This window comes from Lepidochelys kempii, chromosome 14 (assembly GCF_965140265.1).
Source record: "Lepidochelys kempii isolate rLepKem1 chromosome 14, rLepKem1.hap2, whole genome shotgun sequence".
Classification (NCBI taxonomy): Eukaryota; Metazoa; Chordata; order Testudines; family Cheloniidae; genus Lepidochelys; species Lepidochelys kempii.
In genome coordinates this window covers 7829598-7857114 of record NC_133269.1, presented here as the reverse complement: position 1 = coordinate 7857114, position 27517 = coordinate 7829598, and the positions used below count along the sequence as shown (strand labels likewise).

At 44.5% G+C, this 27517-nt stretch overlaps 1 protein-coding gene across 1 annotated transcript in view; it reads right to left on the bottom strand.

Annotated features, from left to right (window-relative positions):
- Positions 1-23353: 23353 nt before the first annotated feature.
- CACNG5 (calcium voltage-gated channel auxiliary subunit gamma 5) overlaps positions 23354-27517 on the bottom strand; it is a 28925-nt gene continuing 24761 nt past the window's right edge. Inside the window, exons 5-6 of the mRNA XM_073310500.1 lie at positions 26290-26435; positions 23354-25104 (exon numbers count right to left, since the gene is read on the bottom strand). Of these exons, the coding sequence (XP_073166601.1) occupies positions 24847-25104; positions 26290-26435 (404 nt within the window). The 3' untranslated portion in view covers positions 23354-24846. The remainder of the gene's footprint in view (positions 25105-26289; positions 26436-27517) is intronic.

Genomic DNA, 27517 nt, shown 5'->3' with positions numbered 1-27517 from the left:
TATGTTACCTTTGTCAATGTGATTTTTAAACTCAGCAGGCACAATAATAAGCCTTAGAAAGAGCAGATGGATTGTAGACACAGTCAGTACCTCTGTGCTGGTAACTTTTACAGGACTGCTCATCCGGCAGTAACCCAGATGTGGGTCAGAGAATCTAAATAAAAAGTACCAGGGCAGCAAACCTAAAATAATGTGGCATTTATTTATTAAACATAGACAACATTTTTTGTGTTTTCAGCTTTGTGACTGAGTAAAGAATTTACAGAAGCAAAGGTGAGAAAGCCTTGTGGATGTAGAGTGGCAGTAAGTCTGGTTGATACTATAAATATCCCTTTCATTACTCTTTGTGGCCTCTTATTGAGATCTGTAACAGGGTGGCTTGCCCCTTTAAGGGCTAGAGACCTGGGAGCAGTCAAACCTAGTTACTAAAGAGGCACACCTGAGTAGAGATCAAGTGATTCCCCTATAAAAGCAGCAGGAAGCTGCAAAAGAGAGAGACAATGAAAGAAAGCTGTGGCAGAGACTTTAAAAGAACTGCTGTGAACAGAAGTTCTATTCAAACTCTTTATGAATTAGCAGGAAAATGGCACAGCGAGTACACTTACAAAGTCTGCAGACTTGATACAAGCTGGGAGGGATTGCAAGCACGTCGCAGGCTAGGGTTAGCATTCAAAATGATCTTGATAAACTGGAGAAATGGTCTGAAATAAAAAGGATGAAACTCAATAAGGACAAATGCAAAAGCACTATATGTTGGAAGGAATGATCAGTTGCACAAATACAAAATGGGAAATGACTGACTAGAAAGAAGTACTGTGGACAAGGATCTGGTCGTAGTGGATCACTATCTAAATATGAGTCAACAGTGTAATGCTGTTGCAAAAAACATTCTGGGGTGTATTAGCAGGAGGGCTGTAAGCAAGACACAAGAAGTAATTCTTCCACTCTACTCCGAATGGATAAGGCCCCAACTGGAGTACTAGGTCCACATTGAGAAAGATGTGGACAAATTGGAGAAAGTCCAGAGGAGAGCAACAAAAATGACTGAAAGGTCTAGAAAACATAACCAATGAGGAAAGATTGAAAGAAAATATATTTTTTTTTAGTCTGAAGAAGAGAAGACTGAGGGGGGACATGATAATAGTCTTCAAGTACATAAAAAGTTGGTATAAAGAGGAGGGTGACAAATTGTTTTTATCCACGAGGATAGGCTGAGAAGTAATGGGCTTACATTGCAGCAAGGGAGATCGACGTTAGACGTTAAGAAAAATGTCCTAACTGTAAGGAAATCACTGGAACAAAGTGTTCCCAAAAGTGGATCATTTGCAGGATTGGAGCCTTTGCTAGGTTTCTAGTGCACATCTGTGAGCTTTGTATGAAAAATAGCTTTATGGAACACATTGGATGTCTAGTTTAATGGCAAGGCCCTGGATACCCAGGACCTGAACAGCCCCAACAATTTGCGGGGAGGGTGTTGGAGGGTTTCTAGTGATCTAGTTCTGGCCCATCTCTAGCGCCTGGCTGTAGAAGTTCTCAAAGCACTCTACAAACACTAATCAATTAAGCCAAACCAAACCCAGTTCTTAACCTGTATTTTATAGATAGCGGCACTCAGGATAAATACCTTGCCAAGAGTCACACAGTCAGTCAGTACCACAGCCAGGAAAGGACCTCAGAATTCTGAACTCTTAATCCCTTGTTCTAACCACTAGATAATACAGCCTTTATGAGGAGTATCAGAAAAAAACTCAGCTACTGTCAGAAAGCACATGAAACTGATGGGGAGAACTGGTTTTAGAAACAAATGCTTTTTGGAATGTCTCATTTCCCAGGCTCAAAATCTCTCCAGGCACATGCACAAAGCTCTCATTGTTGTCCATGGGATTTAGGCATACATGGCAAGAGGAGAATAAAGCACTCCCTGTGACTGGTTCCTTCCCTTTTCAGGCATCCTCCCCATTCTATCCCATCACATCCAACCATGTAGATGCTGAGTATCCCAAGGGCCTGGGTGATCAAAGAAACAGGAATCCTGCAGTTTTTCATTTTAATGCCATAAAAATAGGATTGCTATGGAGTAGGAATCAATAGAGCCCTAAGTAATAACATTTGATAGCATCTGGTGGCTAGAGGCTGACACCTGCAATCAGAGTTCCACCAAGAATTTCCTACTCCACTGTGTATTCATGCCTGTTGATGAGTAAAAATATGGAAAGTGCTAAATCATTCACCCCCAGAATGCCCTCCACAAAGCATGGGCAAGGAGGAAAGGAAGAACGTGGCACTTTCTGGAGATAGGCTATGGAAATTATTCTTCAGCTCACAAGGACGTGTTTACCTGGATGCCTGCTGCTAATTTTTGCCTCTGTGTTTGGCTTTTACTCAATATCTTGCTGACATTTTTTATATCCAGTCTGCCTCTGAGCATAATTTATTCAGACCCACCAGTAGTTCCCAAATACCTAGTAATAAAACTATTTTCCAGTTTCCACAATAAACATAAACCTACAGCAGGTTTTTCCCACTCCCCTCTCCAGGGACATCTTCAGCAAGTCTCCCACCTGAGATTCAATAGTAGCACTTTGGTCTCCATTCCTTTGGCCCCTGATCTAGGGCCCCACTCTACAGACCTCTCTGCCTGGAGGTCCTACCCCTGTTCAGGGGACCCACCCTCCTGCAACAACCCTCTTTATGCCAGGCTCAACTTCCCCATACCAACCTGGATCATCCCCTTTTCCTAGGGGCCACGGCTCAAGCCTTCTGCTCATCAGAGGTCCCCAGCTTTGGTCAGGTCTCACCAAGTGCTCTCCTCCCGAACAATTCTTGACAGCTCTTCCTTGCTGCTCCTCACTCATCTTCTCACTCAGCTGCGAGTTTCAGGCAGCTTTCCCCTGACCATTCCTGACTCTCTCATGTCCTGATCTGCCAGTGTCTCTGACTCACCCAGCCTCTTCTCAAAGGGTCAAGTGTCCTCTTTTAAGTCCAGATGGGGGTCAACTGAGGAGTCATGGGTGCACTGTCCTCTTTCCTCTTAAAGGGTCAGTGCCACCCTGTGACAGGCATCTGCTAGTGTGATGGCCACCCTCTTCACCAAAACTGGGGGAGTGAACGAGGGACCTCCAGGCATAAAAGCAGGGGCTGCCTCAGCTTGAGCTAAAGAGCCAAGGCTCTGTAGCTGGGAGTTGTAACAACTCACATTCTCTGGGGATTGGGGTTGAAATGTGAGTTTTTTCGATGAGAGCTGGGTCTGAGCTGCAAAGGTTGGACACTGGTCCAAACTTCCCCCACTCTCAGGGATGTTCAGAATGGAGGTTTAGGTTTGGGCCTTTGGCCATCTCGTGGACCCCGTGTATGTCTAATAGGAAGACAGAGAGAGGGAGGCCAACTAGAAGAGGTCCTGTCTCCTGGCTCTGGCTCCTACGTGCCACTGTGGCAATACATAGGGGCTGTAAATAGCCAACAAGCAGATAGGGGATAATTCCCCTGCAGCAGACTATGCCCTCTGTATACGGCCCCTCTTGGCAAGCTACAGCTGAAGAGGCATGCTGCCGCAATGAAAGAGGATCTGGGGCTCAAGCAATTTTTTTACATTCATAACTGGTGCAGAGGTGCCGGGGTTATGAATTGCCAAGCCCAGAGGTGCCGGGACTCAGCCCTGGCAAACCCTGGCACAAATTAAGCACTGATGCTGTGGGTGGACCCAGTCTGGGAGGAGATGGACCTTGTAGCACTCAATCGAGGCTGAATATAGGGTAGCCCATAGGCAGCCCTTGGTAAGCTGCTGTAAATTAGAACAGCCGCTGATGGCTCTAGTTTGCACCAACGGTTAGAGCAGCCTAGAGTAACACAGGCAAGCACATAAAGTGGCTTAGAGCCACCCTTGTTATCTTCCTGTGTGGCGTTTGCAGCAAAAACTCTAAGCCACAGTCTCAGACTAAGGGGTCTCAGACTAAGATACTGAATCAGGTTCCATCCATCTTGTTGTTTTATGCAATTGTTAAATAAAAGCATTTCACTGAACACTGATGCTCCCTGTTTCCCCGAGCCCAAGATCATTACAGGGTTTAACAGAGATGGGGCTGCCCCCAATCCTTGGATCAAATGCACTCCTGAAGTTTGTCAGGGCTTTGAAATGCTCTGAATTTTTCAGCTTAGGCCCATCTCTACTTAGTGGACCTACTCTTGCAAATCCTTATTCGGTTGCCTTAATGGGAGTCGACTCACATGACTGCAGGATCAGATCTTATATTGTTTTCCTTTCTGGTTCTCATGCATCAGCATAGTCCTGCAATGTTTCAGCTGCAGTCACATCCAAGGCAACATTTACATTCAAAAATATATACTTAAATGTTTAAAAGTAACAAAACAGTTCCATGAACTTTAGGATTCTAAAAAGCCCTTCACCTAAAATTTGGCTCTCAACCGAGTCAATATTGCTTTTAAAAAACACACAGTTGGATATCCCTAAAACATTTTTGGATGACAAATATTTTGAAGTCTATCTTCTTTGGGGAAAAGATCTAGCAACACAGGATGAGTGAACATCAGGGGATTGAGTCTATCTTCTGTGGGGAAAAGACAGTGGCTGAGATTCTACATTCCCTCCTGCTGCTATGAATGAAAATAATGTATCAACCATAAAACCATGTATCAAAAACTCCCAGACAGCCAGTGCCACTCTTCCTAACAATCAGTGATGTGAATGTCATTGACACAGTCAGAAACTCCCTACTACTACACATGGAAGTCATTTGGGAAAGGTTTCAGAGTAGCAGCCGTGTTAGTCTGTATTCGCAAAAAGAAAAGGAGGACTTGTGGCACCTTAGAGACTAACCAATTTATTTGAGCATAAGATTTCGTGAGCTACAGCTCACTTCAAAGGGTCTACCAGAAATTCTAAACCTTGCCCATGCTGTTTCTCCTCAGGTACAGAAGGGGGCGCTACAAAACAAGCAGCGGAAAAGCGACTTCTGACAGCTGTTTAGAAAAATGCAAAAGCTCTCCAACTCTTCTTGCAAGAATCATTTTCTTTTTAAGATGAACCTAGTCTGCTCTACCTCCTCAATTGCCATCAGTTTGGTGCGTGGTGTACAAGCTGTACAAATCAAAAAGGAAGATAAAAGGGCTAGTGAAAGTCACCGCATTTTAAATCCTTTGGCTTACAGCTTCTGTGAGGCATTCGTTTCATGAACTTTGCTGTTTCTTTTCTGAGGGAAGAGGAGGACAGGTGTTGTCAGGTAATGATTGGTTAATTAGCACTATGCCGAATGGCCCCAAATAAAAATCTAGAAGCTGGTGAACTAAGGAGCTCGTGGTTTGAACAAACAAAGCAGCTGTACAAATTGCTCTGCAGTGTCATGCCTGCTATTCTTTACCCTGAATGACAAAAGCACTGCTTCAATATGTACTTTGTAAAGGAATGAAGAGGCTCTCAGGCTCTTGATTCAGGAAAGCGGTGACAGAATGGACTGAGCGTAGGGCTAGGAGGTAGGGGTGCTGGGGCCTTGATTCTGCTCTCTGTTGAAGCCCCATTTTGTCAGCAAAGCCAAGCTAATGCTGGCAAATGACCCCCCAGGGCAACATTCCCCACCCCAAAGTAGGATTCCCATGTGGCACTAGGGTGACCAGATGTCCCGATTTTGGGTTTTTTTCCTTATATAGGCTCCTATTACCCCCCACCCCCATCCTGATTTTTCATACTTGCTGTCTGGTCACCCTGTGTGGCACAAAGCTGCCAGCATACCCCTCACCCACCCCCTTTGCCGTCTCTGCTGCACAGGTCACCCCTTCAGGGTGATGTTGCAGTCAAGTGTAAATTGGAACACTCTTCTAGCTGCTCTAGCTTATGCTGGGGATCAGCTTGGTCCCTGGCGGGCCCATGAATCCATGGACCACAGCAGTTGAGTATTGCTACATTTGCACCCTCTCTTGGTAACGTATGTCAAGTTTAGCTTGGTCACCTCTTAGAGCTAGGCCCCTGTGCTCTAATCCTGACTCTGGTACTGACTCCATGTAGCCTTGGGCATGTCATTTAGGGCAGTGGTACACCCATGGGAAAGGAGGCTGGGGGACCAGGAATGAGAATGCAGTGAGGGGACGTAAAGGAGATCATAAAAAGCTGGTTTTCTAGCCCCCGGGTAGCTGCATCACAGGTAACACAGAGCAAGTGCTAGAATAGATCAGGTGCAGGCATTGTCAGTGCCATGGTATGAATCCTTGGTGAGATCAGCCCTGAATAATCATCCCACATCACCAACTGGGAAAGTGAAGCTGGGTGACTTCCCCGCTGCTACTCAGTGAACCACTGTTGGAATCAGGTATAGCCCTCAGGATTCCTGACACCAATTCCACGTTCCAACTACTAGGCAAAGCTACCTAACATTGGGCATAAGACCTGCCCTGGTGTATCAATTGAATTCAACTTCAGAGGGTCATAGATGCTAATGGTTACAAAACCCTATCAACCCACGTAGCCCCTCTCCTGGCCGATGCAGGCATATTCCCTATGGTTCTATATTTACTAGTTTAACTTTACATATTTCAGACAATAGGGCTTCCACCATTTCGCCTGGGAGGCCATTCCACAGCCTCATTAGTAAAGCTCCCTGGAGCTCGCCTGATGTTCACTCAGCCTGTGTTACTAGATCAGCTGCAGCCTGTCAGAAGTGTAGCTTCCTGACAACACGAAAAGGCAGTTTTAAGACTAGGAGGTCTCTCTGCACTCCATTTAGCTCATGAATACTTGATCCAGATGTTGCAGCCGCAAGCACCCCGGTTGGGACACGGGAGAAGCTGGTAATCTCTTTTGCCAAGCTTGTCAAGCCTCTTGGCGTTTCCATTACATGATGGCACTCAGAGTCCCTAAAAATTCAGGGCCAAAGCCTCAGCTGCAGCTGACATGGCTGAGGGTCTGAGAAGGGGTGGGTGGGGGTGCCCTTTACCATCCCCTGTCCTTGCAGCTCCTCTGTGCCAGTTCCTTTGCCCAATGCAGATGTGTAGGTTTTAATGCCAGAAAGGACCATTGCGATCATCTGTCCGACCTCCTGCATGTCACAGGCCATACAATGGTTCCACCACCGAGCCGAGTAACTAGAGAATCTACCACATCCTTTGGGAGGTGGGTTGAATTGTCAGTTGCCTTCCTGTTAAACATTTGCACCTTTTTTCCAGATTGAATTGGTCTACTTTCAACTTCCAGACATTGGAGCAGAGCGTGTTGTGTCTTTCTGTGCTAGATTAAAGAGCTTTCTAATATCACGTATCTTCTCCCTACATAAGGACTTACAGATCCTGATCAAGCCACCTCCTACTCTGTCTTTGGTAAGCTAACTAGATCGAGCTACTCGAATGTCTTCACCGTAAGACATGAATAACGTTCACATCAGCATGGAGGATTTGTCTTCAGGCTCGAGAATAAAGCAGCCTCTGAAGTACCATCTTAATTCCAAGTGATAGGTCCTACCCTACTCTCATTGACTTCACTGGAAGCAGCATCAGGCGCTAGACCTATGGATTGCTCCATTCACAGAAATGCAACCACTTCTAGCCTGGGACATGGAATTGTTTATCAGCACACAGCACCACCGTGCCTGGGGTAGGTCAGGAAATGAAGAGGAGCACCTTTGGAGTTGAAATTGCAGGGGTGGAATTTAGGGGGGCAAAATGTGGCTGTTTTCCATGGAATCAGCCAGCTAGTTCATCCATGCTGGTGGAATGAATGTCTGTGAAACGGAAACTGTAACTATCTGTCTTCTCAGGGAAGAGGCTCAAAACACAGACAGCTTATTGATTCTAGCCAGAAGGTTGCACTGAAAGGTTTCCATGGAATCCATTAATAGAAATACCCATGGAACTAAATTAAGGACTATCAGACTCTTATGTTCACATTGTGGAGTATTTTACCTTTCCCTGTCACCATATCAACGAACGTCTGGCTAATAAACATAACCCTTCAGAGCACATTATAGAACATGTCCTTTCCAGTGGACTCCCTGGCTCCTGAAGAGCAGGTAACTTTATCATATCTGAGTAGTTTACAGGAGCCTAAGTGATGCTGATAAGCAATTAATGTGACCAGACCCGCTTGCAGGCTAAGTTGGAGATGAATTAAGATTGCACTGAGTCTAATTCACCTATCACTGTGAGCTTAGTGCATCTTACCCCTTCTGGAGCTGCTAAGTTCCAGGCGGAGGCCACAGGACAATTTGGACAGTGTGTAGGGGTGGGGGTGGAGATTTGGGTCACACGCTGTCTCTAGGGCTGAAGCACTGCACAGTGCAGCTTTCAACTGCAAAGTAAGCACTTGCTGCTCCCACCAGTGGGTGGTGGATGAGGGAAGGGGTCGTGGAGAAGCAGCTCACAGGGAAATGCAAGGAATCTGGGGGGAGCATTTGCTAACCTTGAAGATGCGCGCGTCTTCCCTTGCTTTTCCTTGCCTTTCCTCAGCTCTGGCACTTGCCTCCCACTCCCCTTTCACACGCCATACTGCAGCCTTCTTCCTCTTTTCTGTTTAGTATTTTTTTTCTCTCTCCTTTTCTCGGCAAAGGAAGCATCTCCTCGCACTCTTCGTCAGCTCTTTCCCAGCCTCTGCCTCCGCTTGCTCCAGTCATATTCCCCTGCCCATGGCTGAATGGAGGCTGAGCTCCTAACCCCTAAGGCGGTCCATCCAGCTCAGGTTAGAGGCACAGTGACGGGGTGGGGTGCCTAAGCTGGCACCGATGCCCAGGCTGCTACCTCTTCTGTGGGGACAGAGGACTTTAGTCTCTAGGACTGTCAATCCAACAACATTCACGAGCACGAAAATCACTTCAGTTTCTAGGCTGGGATTTCCCTTTGCCCCTTACCAAAAGCTTATCCCAACCAGCATGTTGACCCTGAAAAGGGAGAGGTGCTGGAGATCTATGAAGCAGGCTGGGGACTTTTCTGTTGATTTGCTTTTGTGTGGAAGACGCTCAGGTGCTAAGGCTGTAATATAAAACCCTAAGGCCTGGGCTCCACTTAAAATTTACCATATAACTATTTTGATTAGGGGTGCAGAGTGATTTTCTTTTAACCTGAAATAGTTATACTGGTATAAGCCGTGAATGGAGTTCTACAAGAATAAAGGTGACTATACAAGTATAGCTTAGGCCACTTCCCGAACAAGAACAAACTATACCAGAAGAAGCATTTTTAGAGAGGAAAGATGGTCCAGTGGTTAGCTTGTCTAGGGCTTGGGAGAATGGGGTTGAAATGCCTGGTCGGCCACATAGTTCCTGTGTTACTTTAGCTACGATACTTAACCTCTGTGCCTTAGTTTCCCATCAGTAAAATAGGACTAATAGCACTGCCCTACCTCACGGGGGTGTTGTGAGGCCACAAGCTGTGAGGTGCTTAGATACTAATGATAATGGGATCCATATAAGTACCTCAGATAGGTCTGGTAACATTGCCTGCATACCAGGGATTCTTAAATTGGCAAAAGTTCCTAGTGTGAACAAGGCCTCAGACAAACTGGGAGTTAGGTACGTGAATCCCAGTGTATTTTGAATTGGATGCCTAACTTTCCTCAGCACATCTGAAAAATCCCATCTTGAATCTCTCACAGACTGGCTAGGCTAATGCTCTTCAGTCTTGCTATTTTAAATAGGGAAAAGAAAACGCACAGGCTCTTTACAAGCCAATCTTTTAATTGATCTGTTTAAAGGGACCTTGATCATTCCAAGCTTTAATTGTTATTCTGAGCTGGATTAAACCTAATTCATTTTCAGGCATTGTTCCTGACATCTTACGAAAACCGAGAACTTAAAGTAAATGGGACAGGCGTAGAGATCCATTTTTAATATTCTTTTAAACTGCATTTAATCGTCACAACATCTTGTTTTCTAAATGCTCTGGTGGAGAAAAGTGACTCTCAGTCTATTTAATTGGGTACAAAAAAAAAGTTGTTGACAAAAAAAAAGAATAATGCTGACTGCCAAAAAACCTTCCAGTGGTGCCTGATTCATTTAAAGGAGGTCAGCATTGCAGAAAGAGAAGAAAAGATATTAGGACAACATCTCTCACATGCATCTCTGACCAATGCTCAGATATTATGGTGATCTGGGCCACATAAGCTCCAAGCACTCCTCTTAATATGAGTATCTGCCTACATTTTAGACCCAGATCTACCATTGTCCCACACATAGGCTCCAATTCAGGAAAGCATCCATATCTATGGCTGCTTATAAGTCAATTAGATGTAAATCAACATGTTTAAGTTCTTTCTTGAATGGGGGGCAACCCGATTTATCGACTTTCTGTATCTGTGTATTGGAAGTTAAGTTATAGGAAAATGCACCGATGTTAAAGAAAACCCCACATTCTTTCACAGTGTCACTCCTCTGCCCTTTGTGTTAAACTTTTTTTGGGGGGGGGGGTGTTTCATATCTAGGCCTTCGCAGCCTGAGGACTCTGATGCAGCTCAGTCAAGCCTCTTACAGCTGCTCCAGTTATTGCCAGCATCAGTAACTTGTAGACCTGGACCCTTGAAATTCCACTGGAAGGAAGAGAGTCTGTATAAGAGGAACTCACTGCAAATCACCATTCAGGACAGGTGAAATATTAGGAATCTAATAACAATATAATACCTACTCATTTATAGATCTTTTCATCAATGGATATTAAAGAGCTTTATGAAGGAGGTAAGTATCATTATCCATATTTTACTGTGGGGAAACTGAGGCACAGAGGAGAGAAGTAGCTTGCCCAAGCTATAATACTGTGTATGATCAAAATGTGAGTTTCAGGGTCATATTATAGATTTTTTTATATCTTACATACATATGCACATCTCTAGTTGTATATGGCTGCGTGTATGTCTATCCGCACACAGTATAGATATAGATATCAAAAGCCAACAATCCTGTTAGGGCATATATTTGTCCTTGACATTTTCTTTCCATGATGAAGCAAAAGTGTGCAACAATCTTTACACTGAAATTCCTGGCTTGCTGAAGAGCCATTTAAGAGGAGAATTTTAAACACGCCTGGGAAAATGCAAATATGCCACAGAGGATGGGGAAAAAAAGAAACCCAACGAGAGCGTAGATTGCAATGTTCTAATGTCAGGCTGTTGTCATTTTAACATTATCAAACGACTTCTTTAAATAGCAGCCATAATTATTCTTATACTGCAGCTCAAACTGGAGAGTTTTAAGTGTTTTCATTTTTTTTTCCTCTGCAAGCATAGGGCTGTCTGCTCTGCTCTAGCACCCACCAGCAGCAGATTGAGCACTAAATCGCACTTGCTAGAAAGAGCTGAAACAGTTTCAGATGCATTTTTTCTCTTGATATTTCTGATACTGGACAAAGCCCAGGTACATGGTATGGTGCCTTGGAGACTAGCAATTTTCCATGGTTTTCAACTGAGCAACCTGAGTGGCACTGGGCCAAGGAGAAGGGATTCCTGGCATCTCTACTGGAATCATCAGAAGTGCTTAGCACCTGCCATAGGTGTCACAATGGGAACTGCTGGATGCTGAGTGCTTCTGAAAACCTGGCCCTGCTTCTGTGCTGAGTGCTTGAAAATCTGGCCCTAGGAGCAGGGTACGTAGGATTTTTGGGAGGAATTGCTGGTGGATGGGGCAGTGCTTTTGGCTGGAAGCAGAGGAAGCCGCACCAGGGAAGAAAGTAGAGTTGTTAATGAGGGAATCAGAGGAAAAGAGACCGTTTAGAGATAAGTTACCAACTCACAACAGGGGAGAGACAGGACAGAGTCTCTAAAAATGGATCATCTTTCAGGTCAATCCGAGGACAAAGTAAAACAATAGGAAATGGCTTATTCAACAGGTCTACCTGATCCTTGAGATATCCCCAGAATTACCTGAGCCAGCCTGACCCAGTTCGCTTCATGTCTGTGTTGACACAAATGTGGGGTTTTTTTGTATTTCTAATTGCAAAAATGTATTTACATGAATAAAGCATAACCCACTGGGGGATATGACCTACTTTTCCCAAAAAGATGAAAAAAGCATTCACATTTTTATTATTTTTTATTTTATTTCAACTATTTTGAGTCAGGCAGAGATATTGAACCCATCCGTAGGAAATCCATGCCTGTCAGTCTGCTGTGGGTTTTTTTTAAATAATCACCTGCTCATTGACATGATTTTCAGATTTTGCATTTGCATGCTGGAGCCTTTAACCTTCAAATGCTGCAGAGCAGCTTTGACAGTACATAATTTATATGGAAATAAATGATTTGATAAAGGTTTCTCTGTATAAATTCTGCACTAGCTGAGATTATTCTGCTATTTATCTAAATTATAAATAATAATAAATAATATATAATGCTATTGTTCTGCATAAACATGAGGTCTTTTTTTAAATTCACAAACCACCCCAAAAGGAGCATGCAGAACTCCCAACAAGCAGAGTAATAAACCATGTCATTCCCTTTTAAAGTATAAGCAGAAATCAGATTTCACTCTAGCTTGAACGTGTCTAGCTTTAAGGTAGTGCATTTACTTAAATCAATTGTTAATTGCAGCTGCATGGCATTCCATACTATGTGCTCTCTAATTGTGCTGTGCTTGACATAACAGCAGAACAGTATCCTTGGTTATTTATATGGGGCCAGAGTCTGTCACTCATAACACACCATTTGTGCTACCCATAGGATTAGCGGTATCAGCCTCATGGCAGCAGAGTTGAGCATGATGATTTCAGAAAACAGGTCCCTATCCCAAAGAGCTTATTATGAAAGGGCCCCACTTTTGCACCCGTTGAAGAAGTTTTGCTATTGACTTTGAGTGAAATTCTATCACAATCGGCCCTGAGTAAAGGGTAGTGTGTCGATGCACGGTCCGAGGAGCAGACCAGGGGAAGAGCTGTGCTGCTTAAAGGCACAGTCCCTTCATTCCTTGCTCCTGCCTCCAGGTCTGCCATCAATCTATATTAGCAGCAAATTATTTACACCACCAGGCTAGGTTAGGCCATATCTACACTACAAGTGCCACCGCAGCACAGGTGGAGGTCCATGGTTGTAGCTGCATAGCGTAGACACTTCCTACGTTGACGGAAGGGGTTTTTACTTAATCCACCTCTCCAAGAGTTGGTAGCTGGGTCAAGAGAAGAATCCTTCTGTCAACCTATCAGCGCCTATACCAGGGATTAGGTTGATTTAATTATGTCATACAGGGAATGACATTTTTCACAGCCCTGAATAACATAGCTAGGTCGATCTAGTTTTTAAAGGTAGACCTGGCCTCCGTTCAGCTGTATGAGATGTTAGGGAGCAGATCCAAGGCTCCACTCAACTGGTGCCTCTGCCCACCCACTCCATGCACACCTGCGTGGGAGGAGGTGTTGCAGCTTGCCAAAGGCCGCTCTCCTCTCAGTGTTGTGACCCACAATGCTGATAGCCTATACACGGGAATAGTGAGACACCCGGTGTCCCTTACTCTGCTGTATTCTGCTTTGGGGGCAGGTCACAATCCTGTCCTTTAACAGGAGCAGGCCCTACTTGAACAATGCCATGAAGCCTCCACTTCCATTGTGACTGCCAGGGCATTCACAGCTCAGAGAATTAGGCTCGATACAGATCGCTGAAAAGCCAACAGAAGGGAACCACTCTCTGGTCCCCAAAATGGACCACTCTCTCATTGACACCATAGTTGGGGCTGGTGACCTGGAGGTGAGCTAGATGAGCTGCCTTGTTTTAGCTGGTACCACAAGATGGCGGAGGAGGCTCTGTAAAATAGATCTTGTGAATTAGTATGGTATGATGTATAACTAATGCTTTTGCTATAGCTCTTCTGCGCTGTTGCTTCAAAGCCTCAAAGCAATAGCGGAGGATGAATTAAACTGTGGGTCTGATCTCTGGCCCTCAGTTGACTGGGTGAGCTTTGTGATCTGCTTGTAAACGCCAAGCTGCTCATCTAGTCTGGCATATGTTTGGAAGCTTATACTGAGCTGTTGAGCGTCCAACTGTCATTACACTTGGCATGACGGTGGCACGTTGGGTTTGGGAAATGCATACAAAAGCACTCTGATTATCTCTAAGGATTTCAGGCCGGGTCACCCTTGCCAATTCCTTTGGCCAAGGGGTTGAAATGAGCGGAAAAACCCAAGTGATCTTAAATATCTTCGGAGGAAGGAACCCCCTCCCTGGAACCCTGCAGAAACCACTTTGCATAGACTCTGCAGATTTTGGAGCATTGAAGATCTATTCGGTGCAACAGCATCCTCTGGCCAACCTTCAGAGGAATCTCTCCAGGAATTAATATTTATTATTAATATTAAACCCCTGGGATCCAGCTGAGGATGGAAAAGCCATGGCCTCAGGGCTTCAGGGAAAGCAGGCAGTCCAGGGAGTATCAAGTTTCTGGGCCTCTCTAGACATCCTGTTTAGCAGTCACAGCATGGGACTGGGAGTTAGGACTTCTGAATTACAGTCTTACCTCCGACACTGACTTAATGAGTGACCTTGGGCAAATCACTTCACCTCTTTGCACCTCCATGTTAATTTTTTAAAAGACAGATGTCTCATTATAAAGATGTATCAAAGCTGCAAAGAAACTCGTGGTCATGAATAAGTGCACTTATTTTTTGTCAGCTTCAGTTCAACAGTTATAGAGAGGCCCAAGCTGAACAAAGCATTTAAGCATTTTTTAAGCCCATCCATATTCAGCAAAATATTTAACTGTGCTAAACTTTAAACACTTGCTTAAGGGCTCATCTGGACTGAAAAGTTATATCTGCATAGCTACGGCTCTCGGGGGCGTGAAAAATGCAACACCCTTGAGAGACATAAGTAAGATGACCTAACCCCGGTGTAGACAGCGCTCAGTGGATGGAAAAATTCTTCCATCAACCTAGCTACTGTCTCTTGGGGAGGTGAATTACCTGCAGTGATGGAAGAACTCCTCCCATCTGCAGTGGGACTGTCTACACTGAAGCGCTACGGCACAAGAGTTTCGTCTAAGTCCCCCTGCTGTCAATGGGACTGAAACACATGCTTAGGTGCTTTGCTGATTAGGACCGGAGCACTGAATTAGGGGCCTTAGACTTTGTCGACACACAAACTTGCATCAGTTTAAATAAACTGGTTTAGTAAAACCAGTGTGGGTGTGTTTATTTCAGTTTAGTGTAAACCTGTTCCTAATCAACTTAAGAGCAACTGAAATAAATCTGGTTTAAACTGAAATAAGAGTGTCCATGTAGCTTTTTGCATTGGTTTTAACTAAATCCATTTAAAACATTATACTGGTGCAACCCTGAATGCAGACGAGTCACAAAAGACCATCCCCCCATTCACATGATAGATTCCCTTTTTAAAAAATGCATTTGATGTGCACTGTCCTGAATTAAAGATTCAAAGCAGTTGCCTGTCAGCACAGCTGCAAGATTCTCAGCGGATAATATTGGATTATCGGGGAATAAACTGGAATGTTGCACTGTCTGTTTTCAAAACAATACTTATCATAGGTGAATTTTCATACACATATGTTCTCTTGAAAGCAGTAAAACAGAGAGGCTGACAATGTGTAAGGATTTTTTAGATTATTTGGTTTCACATACAGAATGGTGCCTAAATGTCAGTACAATACAAATCACACAAAGTTTGAAAACTCCCCGTTGGACCAAATGTATTATTTATTTAACATGTACCACCAGAAAATTACTCTGACAACACACTAGCATCCTGCGTTTTACCTTTTAATTGAAATGCAGCTTTCATCTATTAAGAATAAAAAGTCTTCCCTGTCTTGGGAAGTTTAATAAAACAGAGAGAATTGGTGGTCACAGACCTAGCAAGGCTGTATTAGCATAAAAAGCAGAAACAGTGTTTGGCTGGAGCTTTGAATTAAGCTGTTAGCAAGCATCCAGGGCTATATCCTGCCCTTAGTTACACTGGTGTAAATCTGAAGTCACTCTGGTCCCACCAGTGGAATTACTCCAGATTTATGCCAGTTGAAATGAAAGCAGATTTTGGTCTTTTATGCCTTCTGTGAGTTTCACTGGATTCAAACGTTTGGTGCAAATCCATGCGAGTTACCCCCTTTAGCAATGCATACTCAGACACTGAAATCATTGTGATTTAGGTATGCATTTAAATGCTTTGCTGAATCAGGGCCTTTGCTAATACAAAGCTGACTAGAGTCAACGGAAAAGCTCCTATTGACTTCAATGGGGTTTGGATTGGGCCAGTACGACCCTTGGAGGCCCTGGCAGATAACTCCACTGAGTTATCTGACGAATGCAGGGGCAGACTCATAGCACGTTCCCCTGGATGTTCTATTTTTATGGTTCGTTGCGGTGTGTGTATGGGGGGGAAGCGTAGATGCTGCAATTGGAAGTTAGCGCTGTGCATAGCTCTGTGAGCTTCCCTGACTCTGCAGGGGCTATGTGCCTGTGTGGCAGAGGCACTACAAAAATAACACCCTTACACCTGAGTTCTGTAACCAGGAGAGAAGAGTGGCTGTATCTCACTATGGGTAATGTTACTTTGTGACCTATTGGGACTGTACGCACTGGACCCGATACTGCTCTCATTAAAGTCAAGGAAGTTTTACCACTGACTTCAATGAGAGACCCAACAGTGTATTAAGGCAAGCCCAGATGAATACAAAGAAACTACAAGTCTGCATAGGAAAAATGGCCCCAGAGTTAAAATGTGTTTAGGTCTGCTGCCATATGAATGGAATATGTCCATTTACACACATTGCTGTACCCCAGAGGTGAACACTCAGCTTCCCTAGTAAGAGTGTCACGAAAAGCCATTCTGTTTCATATGACTTCAGCATACACAGTCCAGTTCAGCTCAGCCAATTTGCAGAAAGACAAATTCAAGAAAGTCTCTTCAAAGAGCTTGTATTATTCACAGGGACATGAAACAACAGAAAAAATAAACCCCAGACAACAAATGATGCTGCAATACAATCTGAAAAAGGCCCAACGTCCCTATTACAGGATCAGAGGGAGAGAAAAAACGGGGTCTTTTTTTATTTATTGTATGTGTGAATTGTCAATCCTTCACAAACTGTGAATCTGAAACTTTCATCTCACGTCTGTTATTGGGGTAGAAAAAAGAAAAAAATCCCAGAGCAAGATCTTATAATAGAATCATAGAATCATAGAATATCAGGGTTGGAAGGGACCCCAGAAGGTCATCTAGTCCAACCCCCTGCTCAAAGCAGGACCAATTCCCAGTTAAATCATCCCAGCCAGGGCTTTGTCAAGCCTGACCTTAAAAACCTCTAAGGAAGGAGATTCTACCACCTCCCTAGGTAACGCATTCCAGTGTTTCACCACCCTCTTAGTGAAAAAGTTTTTCCTAATATCCAATCTAAACCTCCCCCACTGCAACTTGAGACCATTACTCCTCGTTCTGTCATCTGCTACCATTGAGAACAGTCTAGAGCCATCCTCTTTGGAACCCCCTTTCAGGTAGTTGAAAGCAGCTATCAAATCCCCCCTCATTCTTCTCTTCTGCAGGCTAAACAATCCCAGCTCCCTCAGCCTCTCCTCATAACTCATGTGTTCCAGTCCCCTAATCATTTTTGTTGCCCTTCGCTGGACTCTCTCCAATTTATCCACATCCTTCTTGAAGTGTGGGGCCCAAAACTGGACACAGTACTCCAGATGAGGCCTCACCAATGTCGAATAGAGGGGAACGATCACGTCCCTCGATCTGCTCGCTATGCCCCTACTTATACATCCCAAAATGCCATTGGCCTTCTTGGCAACAAGGGCACACTGCTGACTCATATCCAGCTTCTCGTCCACTGTCACCCCTAGGTCCTTTTCTGCAGAACTGCTGCCTAGCCATTCGGTCCCTAGTCTGTAGCTGTGCATTGGGTTCTTCCGTCCTAAGTGCAGGACCCTGCACTTATCCTTATTGAACCTCATCAGATTCCTTTTGGCCCAATCTTCCAATTGGTCTAGGTCCTTCTGTATCCTATCCCTCCCCTCCAGCGTATCTACCACTCCTCCCAGTTTAGTATCATCCGCAAATTTGCTGAGAGTGCAATCCACACCATCCTCCAGATCATTTATGAAGATATTGAATAAAACCGGCCCCAGGACCGACCCCTGGGGCACTCCACTTGATACCGGCTGCCAACTAGACATGGAGCCATTGATCACTACCCGTTGAGCCCGACAATTTAGCCAGCTTTCTACCCACCTTATGGTGCATTCATCCAGCCCATACTTCCTTAACTTGCTGACAAGAATACTATGGGAGACCGTGTCAAAAGCTTTGCTAAAGTCAAGAAACAATACATCCACTGCTTTCCCTTCATCCACAGAACCAGTAATCTCATCATAAAAGGCGATTAGATTAGTCAGGCATGACCTTCCCTTGGTGAATCCATGCTGGCTGTTCCTGATCACTTTCCTCTCATGCAAGTGCTTCAGGATTGATTCTTTGAGGACCTGCTCCATGATTTTTCCAGGGACTGAGGTGAGGCTGACTGGCCTGTAGTTCCCAGGATCTTCCTTCTTCCCTTTTTTAAAGATTGGCACTACATTAGCCTTTTTCCAGTCATCCGGGACTTCCCCGGTTCGCCACGAGTTTTCAAAGATAATGGCCAGTGGCTCTGCAATCACAGCCGCCAATTCCTTCAGCACTCTCGGATGCAACTCGTCCGGCCCCATGGACTTGTGCACGTCCAGCTTTTCTAAATAGTCCCTAACCGCCTCTATCTCCACAGAGGGCTGGCCATCTCTTCTGCATTTTGTGATGCCCAGCGCAGCAGTCTGGGAGCTGACCTTGTTAGTGAAAACAGAGGCAAAAAAAAAAAAAGCATTGAGTACATTAGCTTTTTCCACATCCTCTGTCACTAGGTTGCCTCCCTCATTCAGTAAGGGGCCCAGAAGATACCAGAATACCAGAAGAAGGTTTTCTGAAAATGACATATTTTGCTTGTTTAGGAAGAAACGTCACACCATAGAGATATGGCTTCTTCTAAATGACTAATAAACGAGCATTGGAGGGAAGTAAGACATTTATATCCTTCTTCGTTTAAACTGAAGGATCACAGAGCCCACCGGAGCCATGGACGTGGTGAAAGATTAATACACAAGCTGGATAAAAGCCTTAAAACAGTTAAAATATAGCTGTACAAGAACTCTCAGCCATAACACTGTGTAACATAGGTCATAACAAAACGTAACAGGATCTGACTCTCCGTTCTGCTACACTGGTGTGACTCCATTAAAAAATGCAGGTGATGCTTGTTTGCTGGGGGGGCAGGGGAGGGGGGAACAAGCAGAAGAAAAGGCAGCCGTTCCATCAGCCTCTTGACCAAAGGAGCATTTGGCCTTTTGTCACACAGGTCAGCAATTTGGGTCTTGTTAGATCCCCGCCAGCTCCTGAATGCCCCAGGATCAGCAGTGGCCAGGACTTCATTGCACTTGCATTCCCACCTCTCCTCCCAGATGTAGGCCTGCCTACAATCATCTGTGACTAGGGTGACCCTCCATCCCGAATTGGGCAGGACAGCCCTGAAATGCAGAGTTCAAGTCCTGGTCCTGGGCTGAATGACTCCAGGGCAGCATTTGTCCTGGAGTCCCTGTGGCACTGTTCCACGCCTGCCCAAGGCTCGGGGCGGCACCAACCTATGCCCGGTGGAAGGGGCTGAGGTGAGACACCCCCCCCCTCCCGCCTGCCGCCATGAGGCCTCAGCCCCTGCTCCTCCCTTCCCCCGTGAGGCCCCACCCCTTGGCCAGGCCAGAAGCTGGAGCTGGGCAGTAGCAAGAGGCCCCCAGGGAGCCCGGGCCGCTGTGGAGAGCCCCAGACCCTCCACCCGCCCTGGGTGGTGCACCCTGTGGAGTGGGGACTTGGGCTGGTGGCTGCTCTCAGGCCCCCCCAGCCCTCCGCTCAGGGCAGGTGGAGTGTCCGGGATTCATCATCAGCCAATATAACCAGCATGGTTTCTGTACCTCATCCAGGCCTGAAACCGGATTGACTAGGATCAAGGTAAATTGAGGTATCACCAGAGTGGCTTCACCACAATCTTCTTAGTCACCTTTGCCGTAATAGGGCAGTTAAAGATGTCTGAGTTAACGAAGGGGAGGAAGGAGGGTCCAGGATTAGCCTGGATCTCAGGCAACTTTGCTTCAATCTCCAGCACCCCCACTCACAGCCCTCCCCCCCCCACCCCATGTGACCTTGGGCGGGTCACTCAGTCTTTCTGTGCCTCGATTCTCCATCTGTAAAATGGGGCATTGAGAGGATAACTACGTGAAAGGTTGGGAGGTGCTCAGATACTGCAGTGATGGGGGCCACATAAGTATCAGAGCTAGAATGCTGTATATATTAGCTGAGCTGCCACTGTTTCGGCGACATTTGCGTTCCCCTGTAGCTTACATAGTAAAGGTAGGACTAAGAAATCAGAATAGCTCCTAAAGGCCTGATTCAGCCAGGTGCTGAGGACTCTCAGGTCCCCTCAACCTCAATGGTAGCTGAGGAGGCCCAGCCAGATCAGCTCCTTCATGTACATTTTATGTTACTTATATCTGATAAATCAAACTTAGCTGGCAGCATCTAACGAGCCTCTTCTGTTCAGAGCCGAATCTCATTATTTTATAAGGCTTCCAGGGTATTCCCAGCTAATTTACAAACGGAGAAATTAAACCATCCCCTATTCCTCTGTTTCCATGACATCCAAGTCCGATCTCCATGTAACCTGACAGCTTGGCAATAATTAAGCAATAATGCATGACAAGTAATGTATTTCTTTGGTGGGCTGGGGGGAAGGCCTGGGGTGGATCATGAGACGAGAAGCCAAAAGGGCCTCGTTTCTCCACTCACCCATGCCTCGCACTAATCTTACAGAAAGGCACCGCCTGTCACTTCTATAAGTGTACAAATGGGATTATGGTAAAAGGTGGGGAGAAGGAAACACCTAGTCTTCACTTGACGGGTATTCTCGAGGGGCATCACTGTTGTTCAGTCCCAAAGCTCCATCTCGTGTCCAGACTGCAGGCTCACTCACCTCCCACATGCTAGTTCTTCACTTATCACGTGTTCCTCATCAGCCGCCCAATGTCATGAACTCCACCTCTGTCTCCCAAACTGCTGAGATTCATTTGGGTGTGTTGAGTGGGAGACTGGTGGCAGGTGAAAGAAAAAACACTATCGTTTGATGCAGGATTTAACAGCCCTGGAGAGCACAGGATTGACCAGGAGTATACAGGCTTCAGAGTATCAGCCGTGTTAGTCTGTATCTGCAAAAAGAAAAGGAGGACTTAGGGCACCTTCGAGACTAACCAATTTATTTGAGCATAAGCTTTCGTGAGCTACAGCTCACTTGGTGCATCCGACGAAGTGAACTGTAGCTCCCAAAAGCTTATGCTCAAATAAATATTAGTCTAAGGTGCCAGGAGTATATAATGACCACAGCAGTAGAGGATGCAAAGGTGAAGGCTTTTCAGCCATCAGCAAGAGACAGCACCACAATCAGCAATTGAGAATGAAGCAATTCTTCCAGCCAGATCTGTGAAAGCAAACAGGTCCGTGTACCCCATGCTGATGGGAGCTGGCTGTTGTTGACATGACGGGACACTGGTTGTAAAGCTTTTTGACTGGCACATTAAGGCTTGTGCAGTTCTTGCATACGTTCCATGGGAGGCGGCTCTCCCCATTCACAGATCTGACACACACATTCAAAACACACAGTTGGCCAAACTCAGCACACTTGCTCAGCATCTCCTGCAGGGTGCCCATGTGCCTCCCTCTGTTCATTTTATTGTTAGTGGCCTCAGTTCAGCAAAGCACTTAAGCATGTGAGTAGTCCCAGTGAACTTCAATGAGACTACTCGCATGCTTAAAGATAAGCATGTGCTTAAGGGACCTGCATACACAGCACCAATCCCCTCTAGAAAATGAGCAGCGCAGCGGACCTTGAGACTAGGGAAATGGAGGCAAACAGATGTAGGAGCCTGAAACAGCTCCCACTGAAGCGAGCAGAAAGACTTCTATAGGAGCTGGACTGGAGTATAGAGGAGGGATGAGTATAGGCCTTTGTCACTGGACATTTAGGAGAATCTGCTTTCAGACTCTCTGGTCACTTTTAAAATTGGGCTGAAGAATTATGGCTGATGGGAAGCAATTTGCTCTTGAGGCTGCTGTAAATAAAATCTTTCTCCAAAGCCACCCGAGATGCCCACGCTCCTTGAAACTAAGGTTTTTAGGACCTGCAGAGTAGAAGCTAGACAGATTTTGTTTGTCTTCTAATCTAGCCCTTGAGGAGGAATTTTTGCACCTTCACTGAACTTAAGCTTCATTTGGAGGCAAAATGATCCACACAGGCTACTTTGACAGTTTTCATCCTTGATTTATTCTGGGCTTTAAGCCGCTTAGATGGGAGAGAGACTCCTTTTGCAATCACGATGGTTTCTTTCCTCCTCGCCTGCCCCCATTATTCTTTACCAGGGGCAGGTAACATAAAAATCAGCAGCTGCTAGGCTCCAAAGCAGAGGAGTTGGAGTGAATTAAAAAGGAAACTGGAGAATCGACTGCACCGTAGATCACTCCTGAAACTGATGGCCAGTGGTTTCAAGCCATTCCCATGCAGTGTTGTTCAACTGGTACTTATTCTGACCAATGTGGACACAGCTTTTTTTTTTTTGAGATAATAATAAAATAAAAAAAAGTAAATTATTTCCCATCACGCACTGTTCTTGGTTAACTGGAAAAAAAGAATCTAAGCTGTAAATACCAGCAAACTTATTTAAAATCAATTTATAAACATTGTCTTGGTAAAAACAGTTCTAGTCTAAATGCTCTCCGCACACTGAGAGGCTAACCAAACATTCACAAGATTGAAAATTAAAGTCCGAAAACGGAACAGTTGGCAAAATGGCAAAGGCATGAATCATTAATCAACCTGATTATAGCCTGGCTCCCTGATAGAGCCCTGGCCCTGCAAACACTTATACACACAAAAAACTTTATCACATAAGTAGTCCCACTGACATCTATGAGATTACTTGTGGCCTTGATTCACAATAGCACTTAAGCATGTGCTTAAGTCTATGTCTATTCAAGAGTACACTAGGCACATGAAGAAGTCCCATCCAATGGGAATTGGATGGAATTTAAGCACATGCTTAATAACGGTTCTGAAAGGGATGTTTTCCTGACAACGAGCATATGCGTTTGCAGGCCTGTATATATTTGCACATTGCAACACCACACAGTAAAAGAAGCTCAGCTTTTAAACCCTTCATTTGGATTGAGCAGGTCATTTTCTATTTATAAGTAATGAATGTCAAACTCTAATTTAAGGGTTCTGTTGTTGTTTTTTAATGCTTAAATATGCCTAAAAACAAATCTATTACATAAATATATAAATTATTTTTAAAATGAAAAACAGATGCTTTAAGGGAGAGAATATAAAAACTTACAGATAAATATAACCTTATTTACAAATTCTGGAGTGTACAAAATGATGCCCTGGTTTAAAACGAAGCAAATTATCCAGGAGTAAAGGAGACAAAATATACATTACATTTCTTATCTGGAGTAAGTGGACAAAATTAGCCCTGATACTGCATCAGATTGGCAAGCACAGACCCATAAATCTGTGCAGAGGCCTCACAGAACTCAGTGGGCACAGGGGTCTTTGCAATTGGATCCTGATACAGAACTGGGATCATATTTTGGAATATTTTGTAAATAATGATAAAATAGTACAAGGGTCATTACAGATACATTGTAATGAGATTGAAAGTCAGTGCATTACATTTAGTACAATCAAACTTTAAATTAAAAATATACAAAAAACACCTGCAGGATTTTCTGATGCTGACATTTTCTGAGGCAGTAAAACAACAGGAGTAGAAACCATACATTCGGACACAGTTCTTTCAGTAATCTTGTGGTTTTTTACAACAGTACTGTATATAGATTTTCACCTTCAGTTCCCCAAACTTAATTTAGAAATGGACTGATATTCACCTCCTGGTAGCTCTCAGTCCTCCAAGACTAAAAAGTGTAATAACATGACATGATAATGTGTAATGAATGACAAGGTCCCCAACTAAGGTACACAGCAAAATTAATCAAGCTTGTATACCATTTTCTGTAAAATATAAAATTTGGGCCAGATCTTCAGTTGTGGGAAATCAGAGCACCACTGACTTCCACAGAGTTTATACCAGCAGAGAATCTGACCCTTTGTTTCAAGAATTTGCCTTTCTGATGTCAAACATTTCCATATTGGAGGGAGGTCTAACATGAATGGTTTTGGATGTGATTTGCCAAAGGCCCTAAATGAATGTCTTGGCTCTCATAGAAAGTCAATGGGAACCTAACTTAATTTTAGACCTCTGAAAATCCCCTGAGGTATAGTTGGGAGGGATGGCTATTGATCATTATGGTCTACTTAGAAATGATACGCAGCAACAATGGTCCATCATTGTGAATGTCAAATCAAGATGCAATTTGTACTTTAATTAATACCATTACTTAGAAATTTACATGTATCGTTCATGCCAATAAATCTACAGCAAAATGATACAAACACACAAGCTTGTGCCACCTATCATGAAATGCATTTTTGCTACTGGGGGTTCTTTGATATCAAACCCTCTCTAAGCCCCATCCTGGATCTATTCCACATCCAAAGATGCTACTTGTTTGGGGTGTGGAATGGCTGGGGGATCAGGACCTTAGATGTATTTCAGATATGCAGGGTAAGTATCATTTAAAAAAAACCCAACAAACTACCATGTGCTCTAGGCAACGATTAACACCATTTATGATCATATAAATAGAGGATTGTCCTGAAAGAGTGGCCTAAAAATGACAAACCGAGTCAGGACACAACAGCTGCTTCCTCTTAATCCCAAGTAGGCAATGGGGTTAATTGCCATTCAACATGGGGAGGAGGACATTTGATCGTAATCAGGACATTTGAGCAGGGCAGGGTAGTTACTGTTCATCTGGAGAGATGCATCACTGGAAATATCGGAGGGGCTGCGTCCGCGCACCCAGGCATCAGGATGCAAGAATTGCCCTGAGTAATCAGAGCAGTTGCTAAGACGGGGGTGGTAGAAGCCGGGATGGGGTCTGTAGATCTCCTCGGCAGTGTATCGTTTCATGAACAGGTAGACTGACATCACACCAGCACTCTGAAAGTGAGAAAATGAAACAAATGCTACTCACAGGGTAGGGAACTGGGTTGATTTAATTCTAAATGAATGAATGAATGCTCAGGATCTGTATTGGCATTGCCATGGACAAACAAGGCTGTGTAGTTATGAAAGTAGCAGGGTCTAGTTGGGCAGGGCATCAGACTGGGTGCCTGGAGACCTAGTTTCATTCCCTTGCTCTGCAAATGACTTGCAGTAAGACATTGGTTATAGGGTGGCCATTCCAGTACTTTCAGGACCAGTGTGACGCTGCTCCCACTGGCATGGCCTCTCACACACAGCACGTGTTCCTGCACAGGGGAACGCCATTTTGAGGAGTGCACCACCCCACCCCCACCGGCATGGCCTCTCACGCACAGTGCCTCAGAAGGGGGTGCCATCTTTAAGAGTGTGCTGCCTTGCCCCCGCTGGCGTGACTTTGCTTTTAAAAATGGAGTCCCCTGTCCAATACCGGACAAAACCAGGTTTGCCAGGACCAGACAGGGAACAAACCATCCAAAAAGAGGACAAACCAGTTCAAATGGCCTCCCGACTTGGATAAGTCACTTCTGCCTCTGCTTCCCCATCTGTAACATGGGGATAACAATACACCTGTCATCAAGGTGCTCCTGCTTCTCCTGATTCAACCTACTTTGACCACTAGCATTCAGGGTTTGCACTGGTTGGCAGGAGACACAGGCCCATTTGACAGCACCAGGATCGGCCCATTTGTCAGTCATTCCATATAGATGTCTATTAACAATTAGGGGCTCCTAAAGAGTCTTGCCCTTTCAAACCCCACCACACTCCTTTTCATAACAACCAATTCCTGATGGTTTCGCCCAACAATCAATATTTTAACTCCTGAGAACAGACCATGTTTCTAAGGTTATGTCTATATGGACTACAGGGGTGTGAACAGCAGTGAGCACGAAAGTGCTGCACTGTAACTCCCCCGTGTGGACACTGGGCGTGAATAAAAGATTCCTACTTTGCATTAATGGAGTCCTGTCTGAAGAGGACTATGTTAATGTGGACTAGGAACCTTTTAGTTAACATCCACCCTGGGGAGTTACAGTGCAGCCCTTTGGTGCACACTGCTAGTCATATCTCTGCAGTTCAAGTTGTGGGGCAATATAGATGTGTCCTTATAGGCACTCCAGAAAGCTCACAACTGACAAGTACCTCTGTGAGAAGGAAAGAGATAGCAGAGAAGGCAAATGACCATCCGTATTTATAACTGAAGTAAGTCTCCGAGTCCTTGGTCTGGTTCAGCATCTCGTCGTTAATGCTGGATATGTACAGCACCAGCCCCACAACCAGAGATAAACCTGGGAAGGGAGAATGACAGAAGGAAATGTTCTTCAGTAAAGACACAAAGCAGCTCATGGGGGTTCTTCCTTTAGAAGAAAATTTGAAATATATAGGTTAAATTTCAAAAAATTGGGGAAACAGGCTTCTCCCCCATTGAACAGATCAACGCATTTATGTCATTTTAGTCAAACCATTACGTTCTTAAGCTAGACTCTTCTGAACTACAAGTGATCTGTGTACGAAAATGCTTTAAAGCTCAGCTGTCACAGCTGCGTGTTTAACACTCCTCTAATGCGATGAGTAAAACAGTCACTTGTCTCCTGTAGAAAGATCCCAGCTGACTATTTTAAAGTTTCAAACATCCTCTGTGACCGACTTACCGTAAGAAATAAGGGGCCCTGGTTGTTTAAAAAGAGTCCAATCTTATGGGAGTGATAAATTGTGATGCAAACTCCTACGTCTCATTATACCACTGCAGTCCCAAAGTAGGCTGTTAAAGGGTTACCATTTATATACTGCACCGAATAGACTTGGAGACAAAAGGTAAGAGCCCCCTAAGTTACCGAAACAAGAAGATAAAATCTATTCTTGGAGAATGCTGAAAACTACAAAAAAGAAAATCCTCTCATCACAGCTTTTTCCCCCACAGGCCTCAAGAATGAGAAGTAAAACAAGGAAAGATGGATTTATCAGAACTACGGAAAATCGTTTTTGGGTTAAGTATTTTTTTCACCATTATTCCCAGATGTATCTTATGAGATGTAAATATTAATATTGATGTTCTTAGGCTCAATACATCTGGAATTCTGGAGGTTGAGGCTAATATATGGTGCCAGGCTAAGAGAATGCATGGTATCATACCACAGATCAGGTGAAGCGGTCATAATTAAAGCTGGTTGGGAATTTTTGTTTCCCTATGAAAATTTTCACATCAAGCGCTTGATGAAAGCCCAAGCATTTTTGATGGAAAAGGTAATTTTTCACAAAATTTCCATTTTGTTGGAAAGTCATTTTTCATTAAAAAAAGGGGGGGAGGGGTTGATGACAATTTTTTGACCAGGTCTAGCCATAATGTGCCACCTCACCATTGATTGCAATG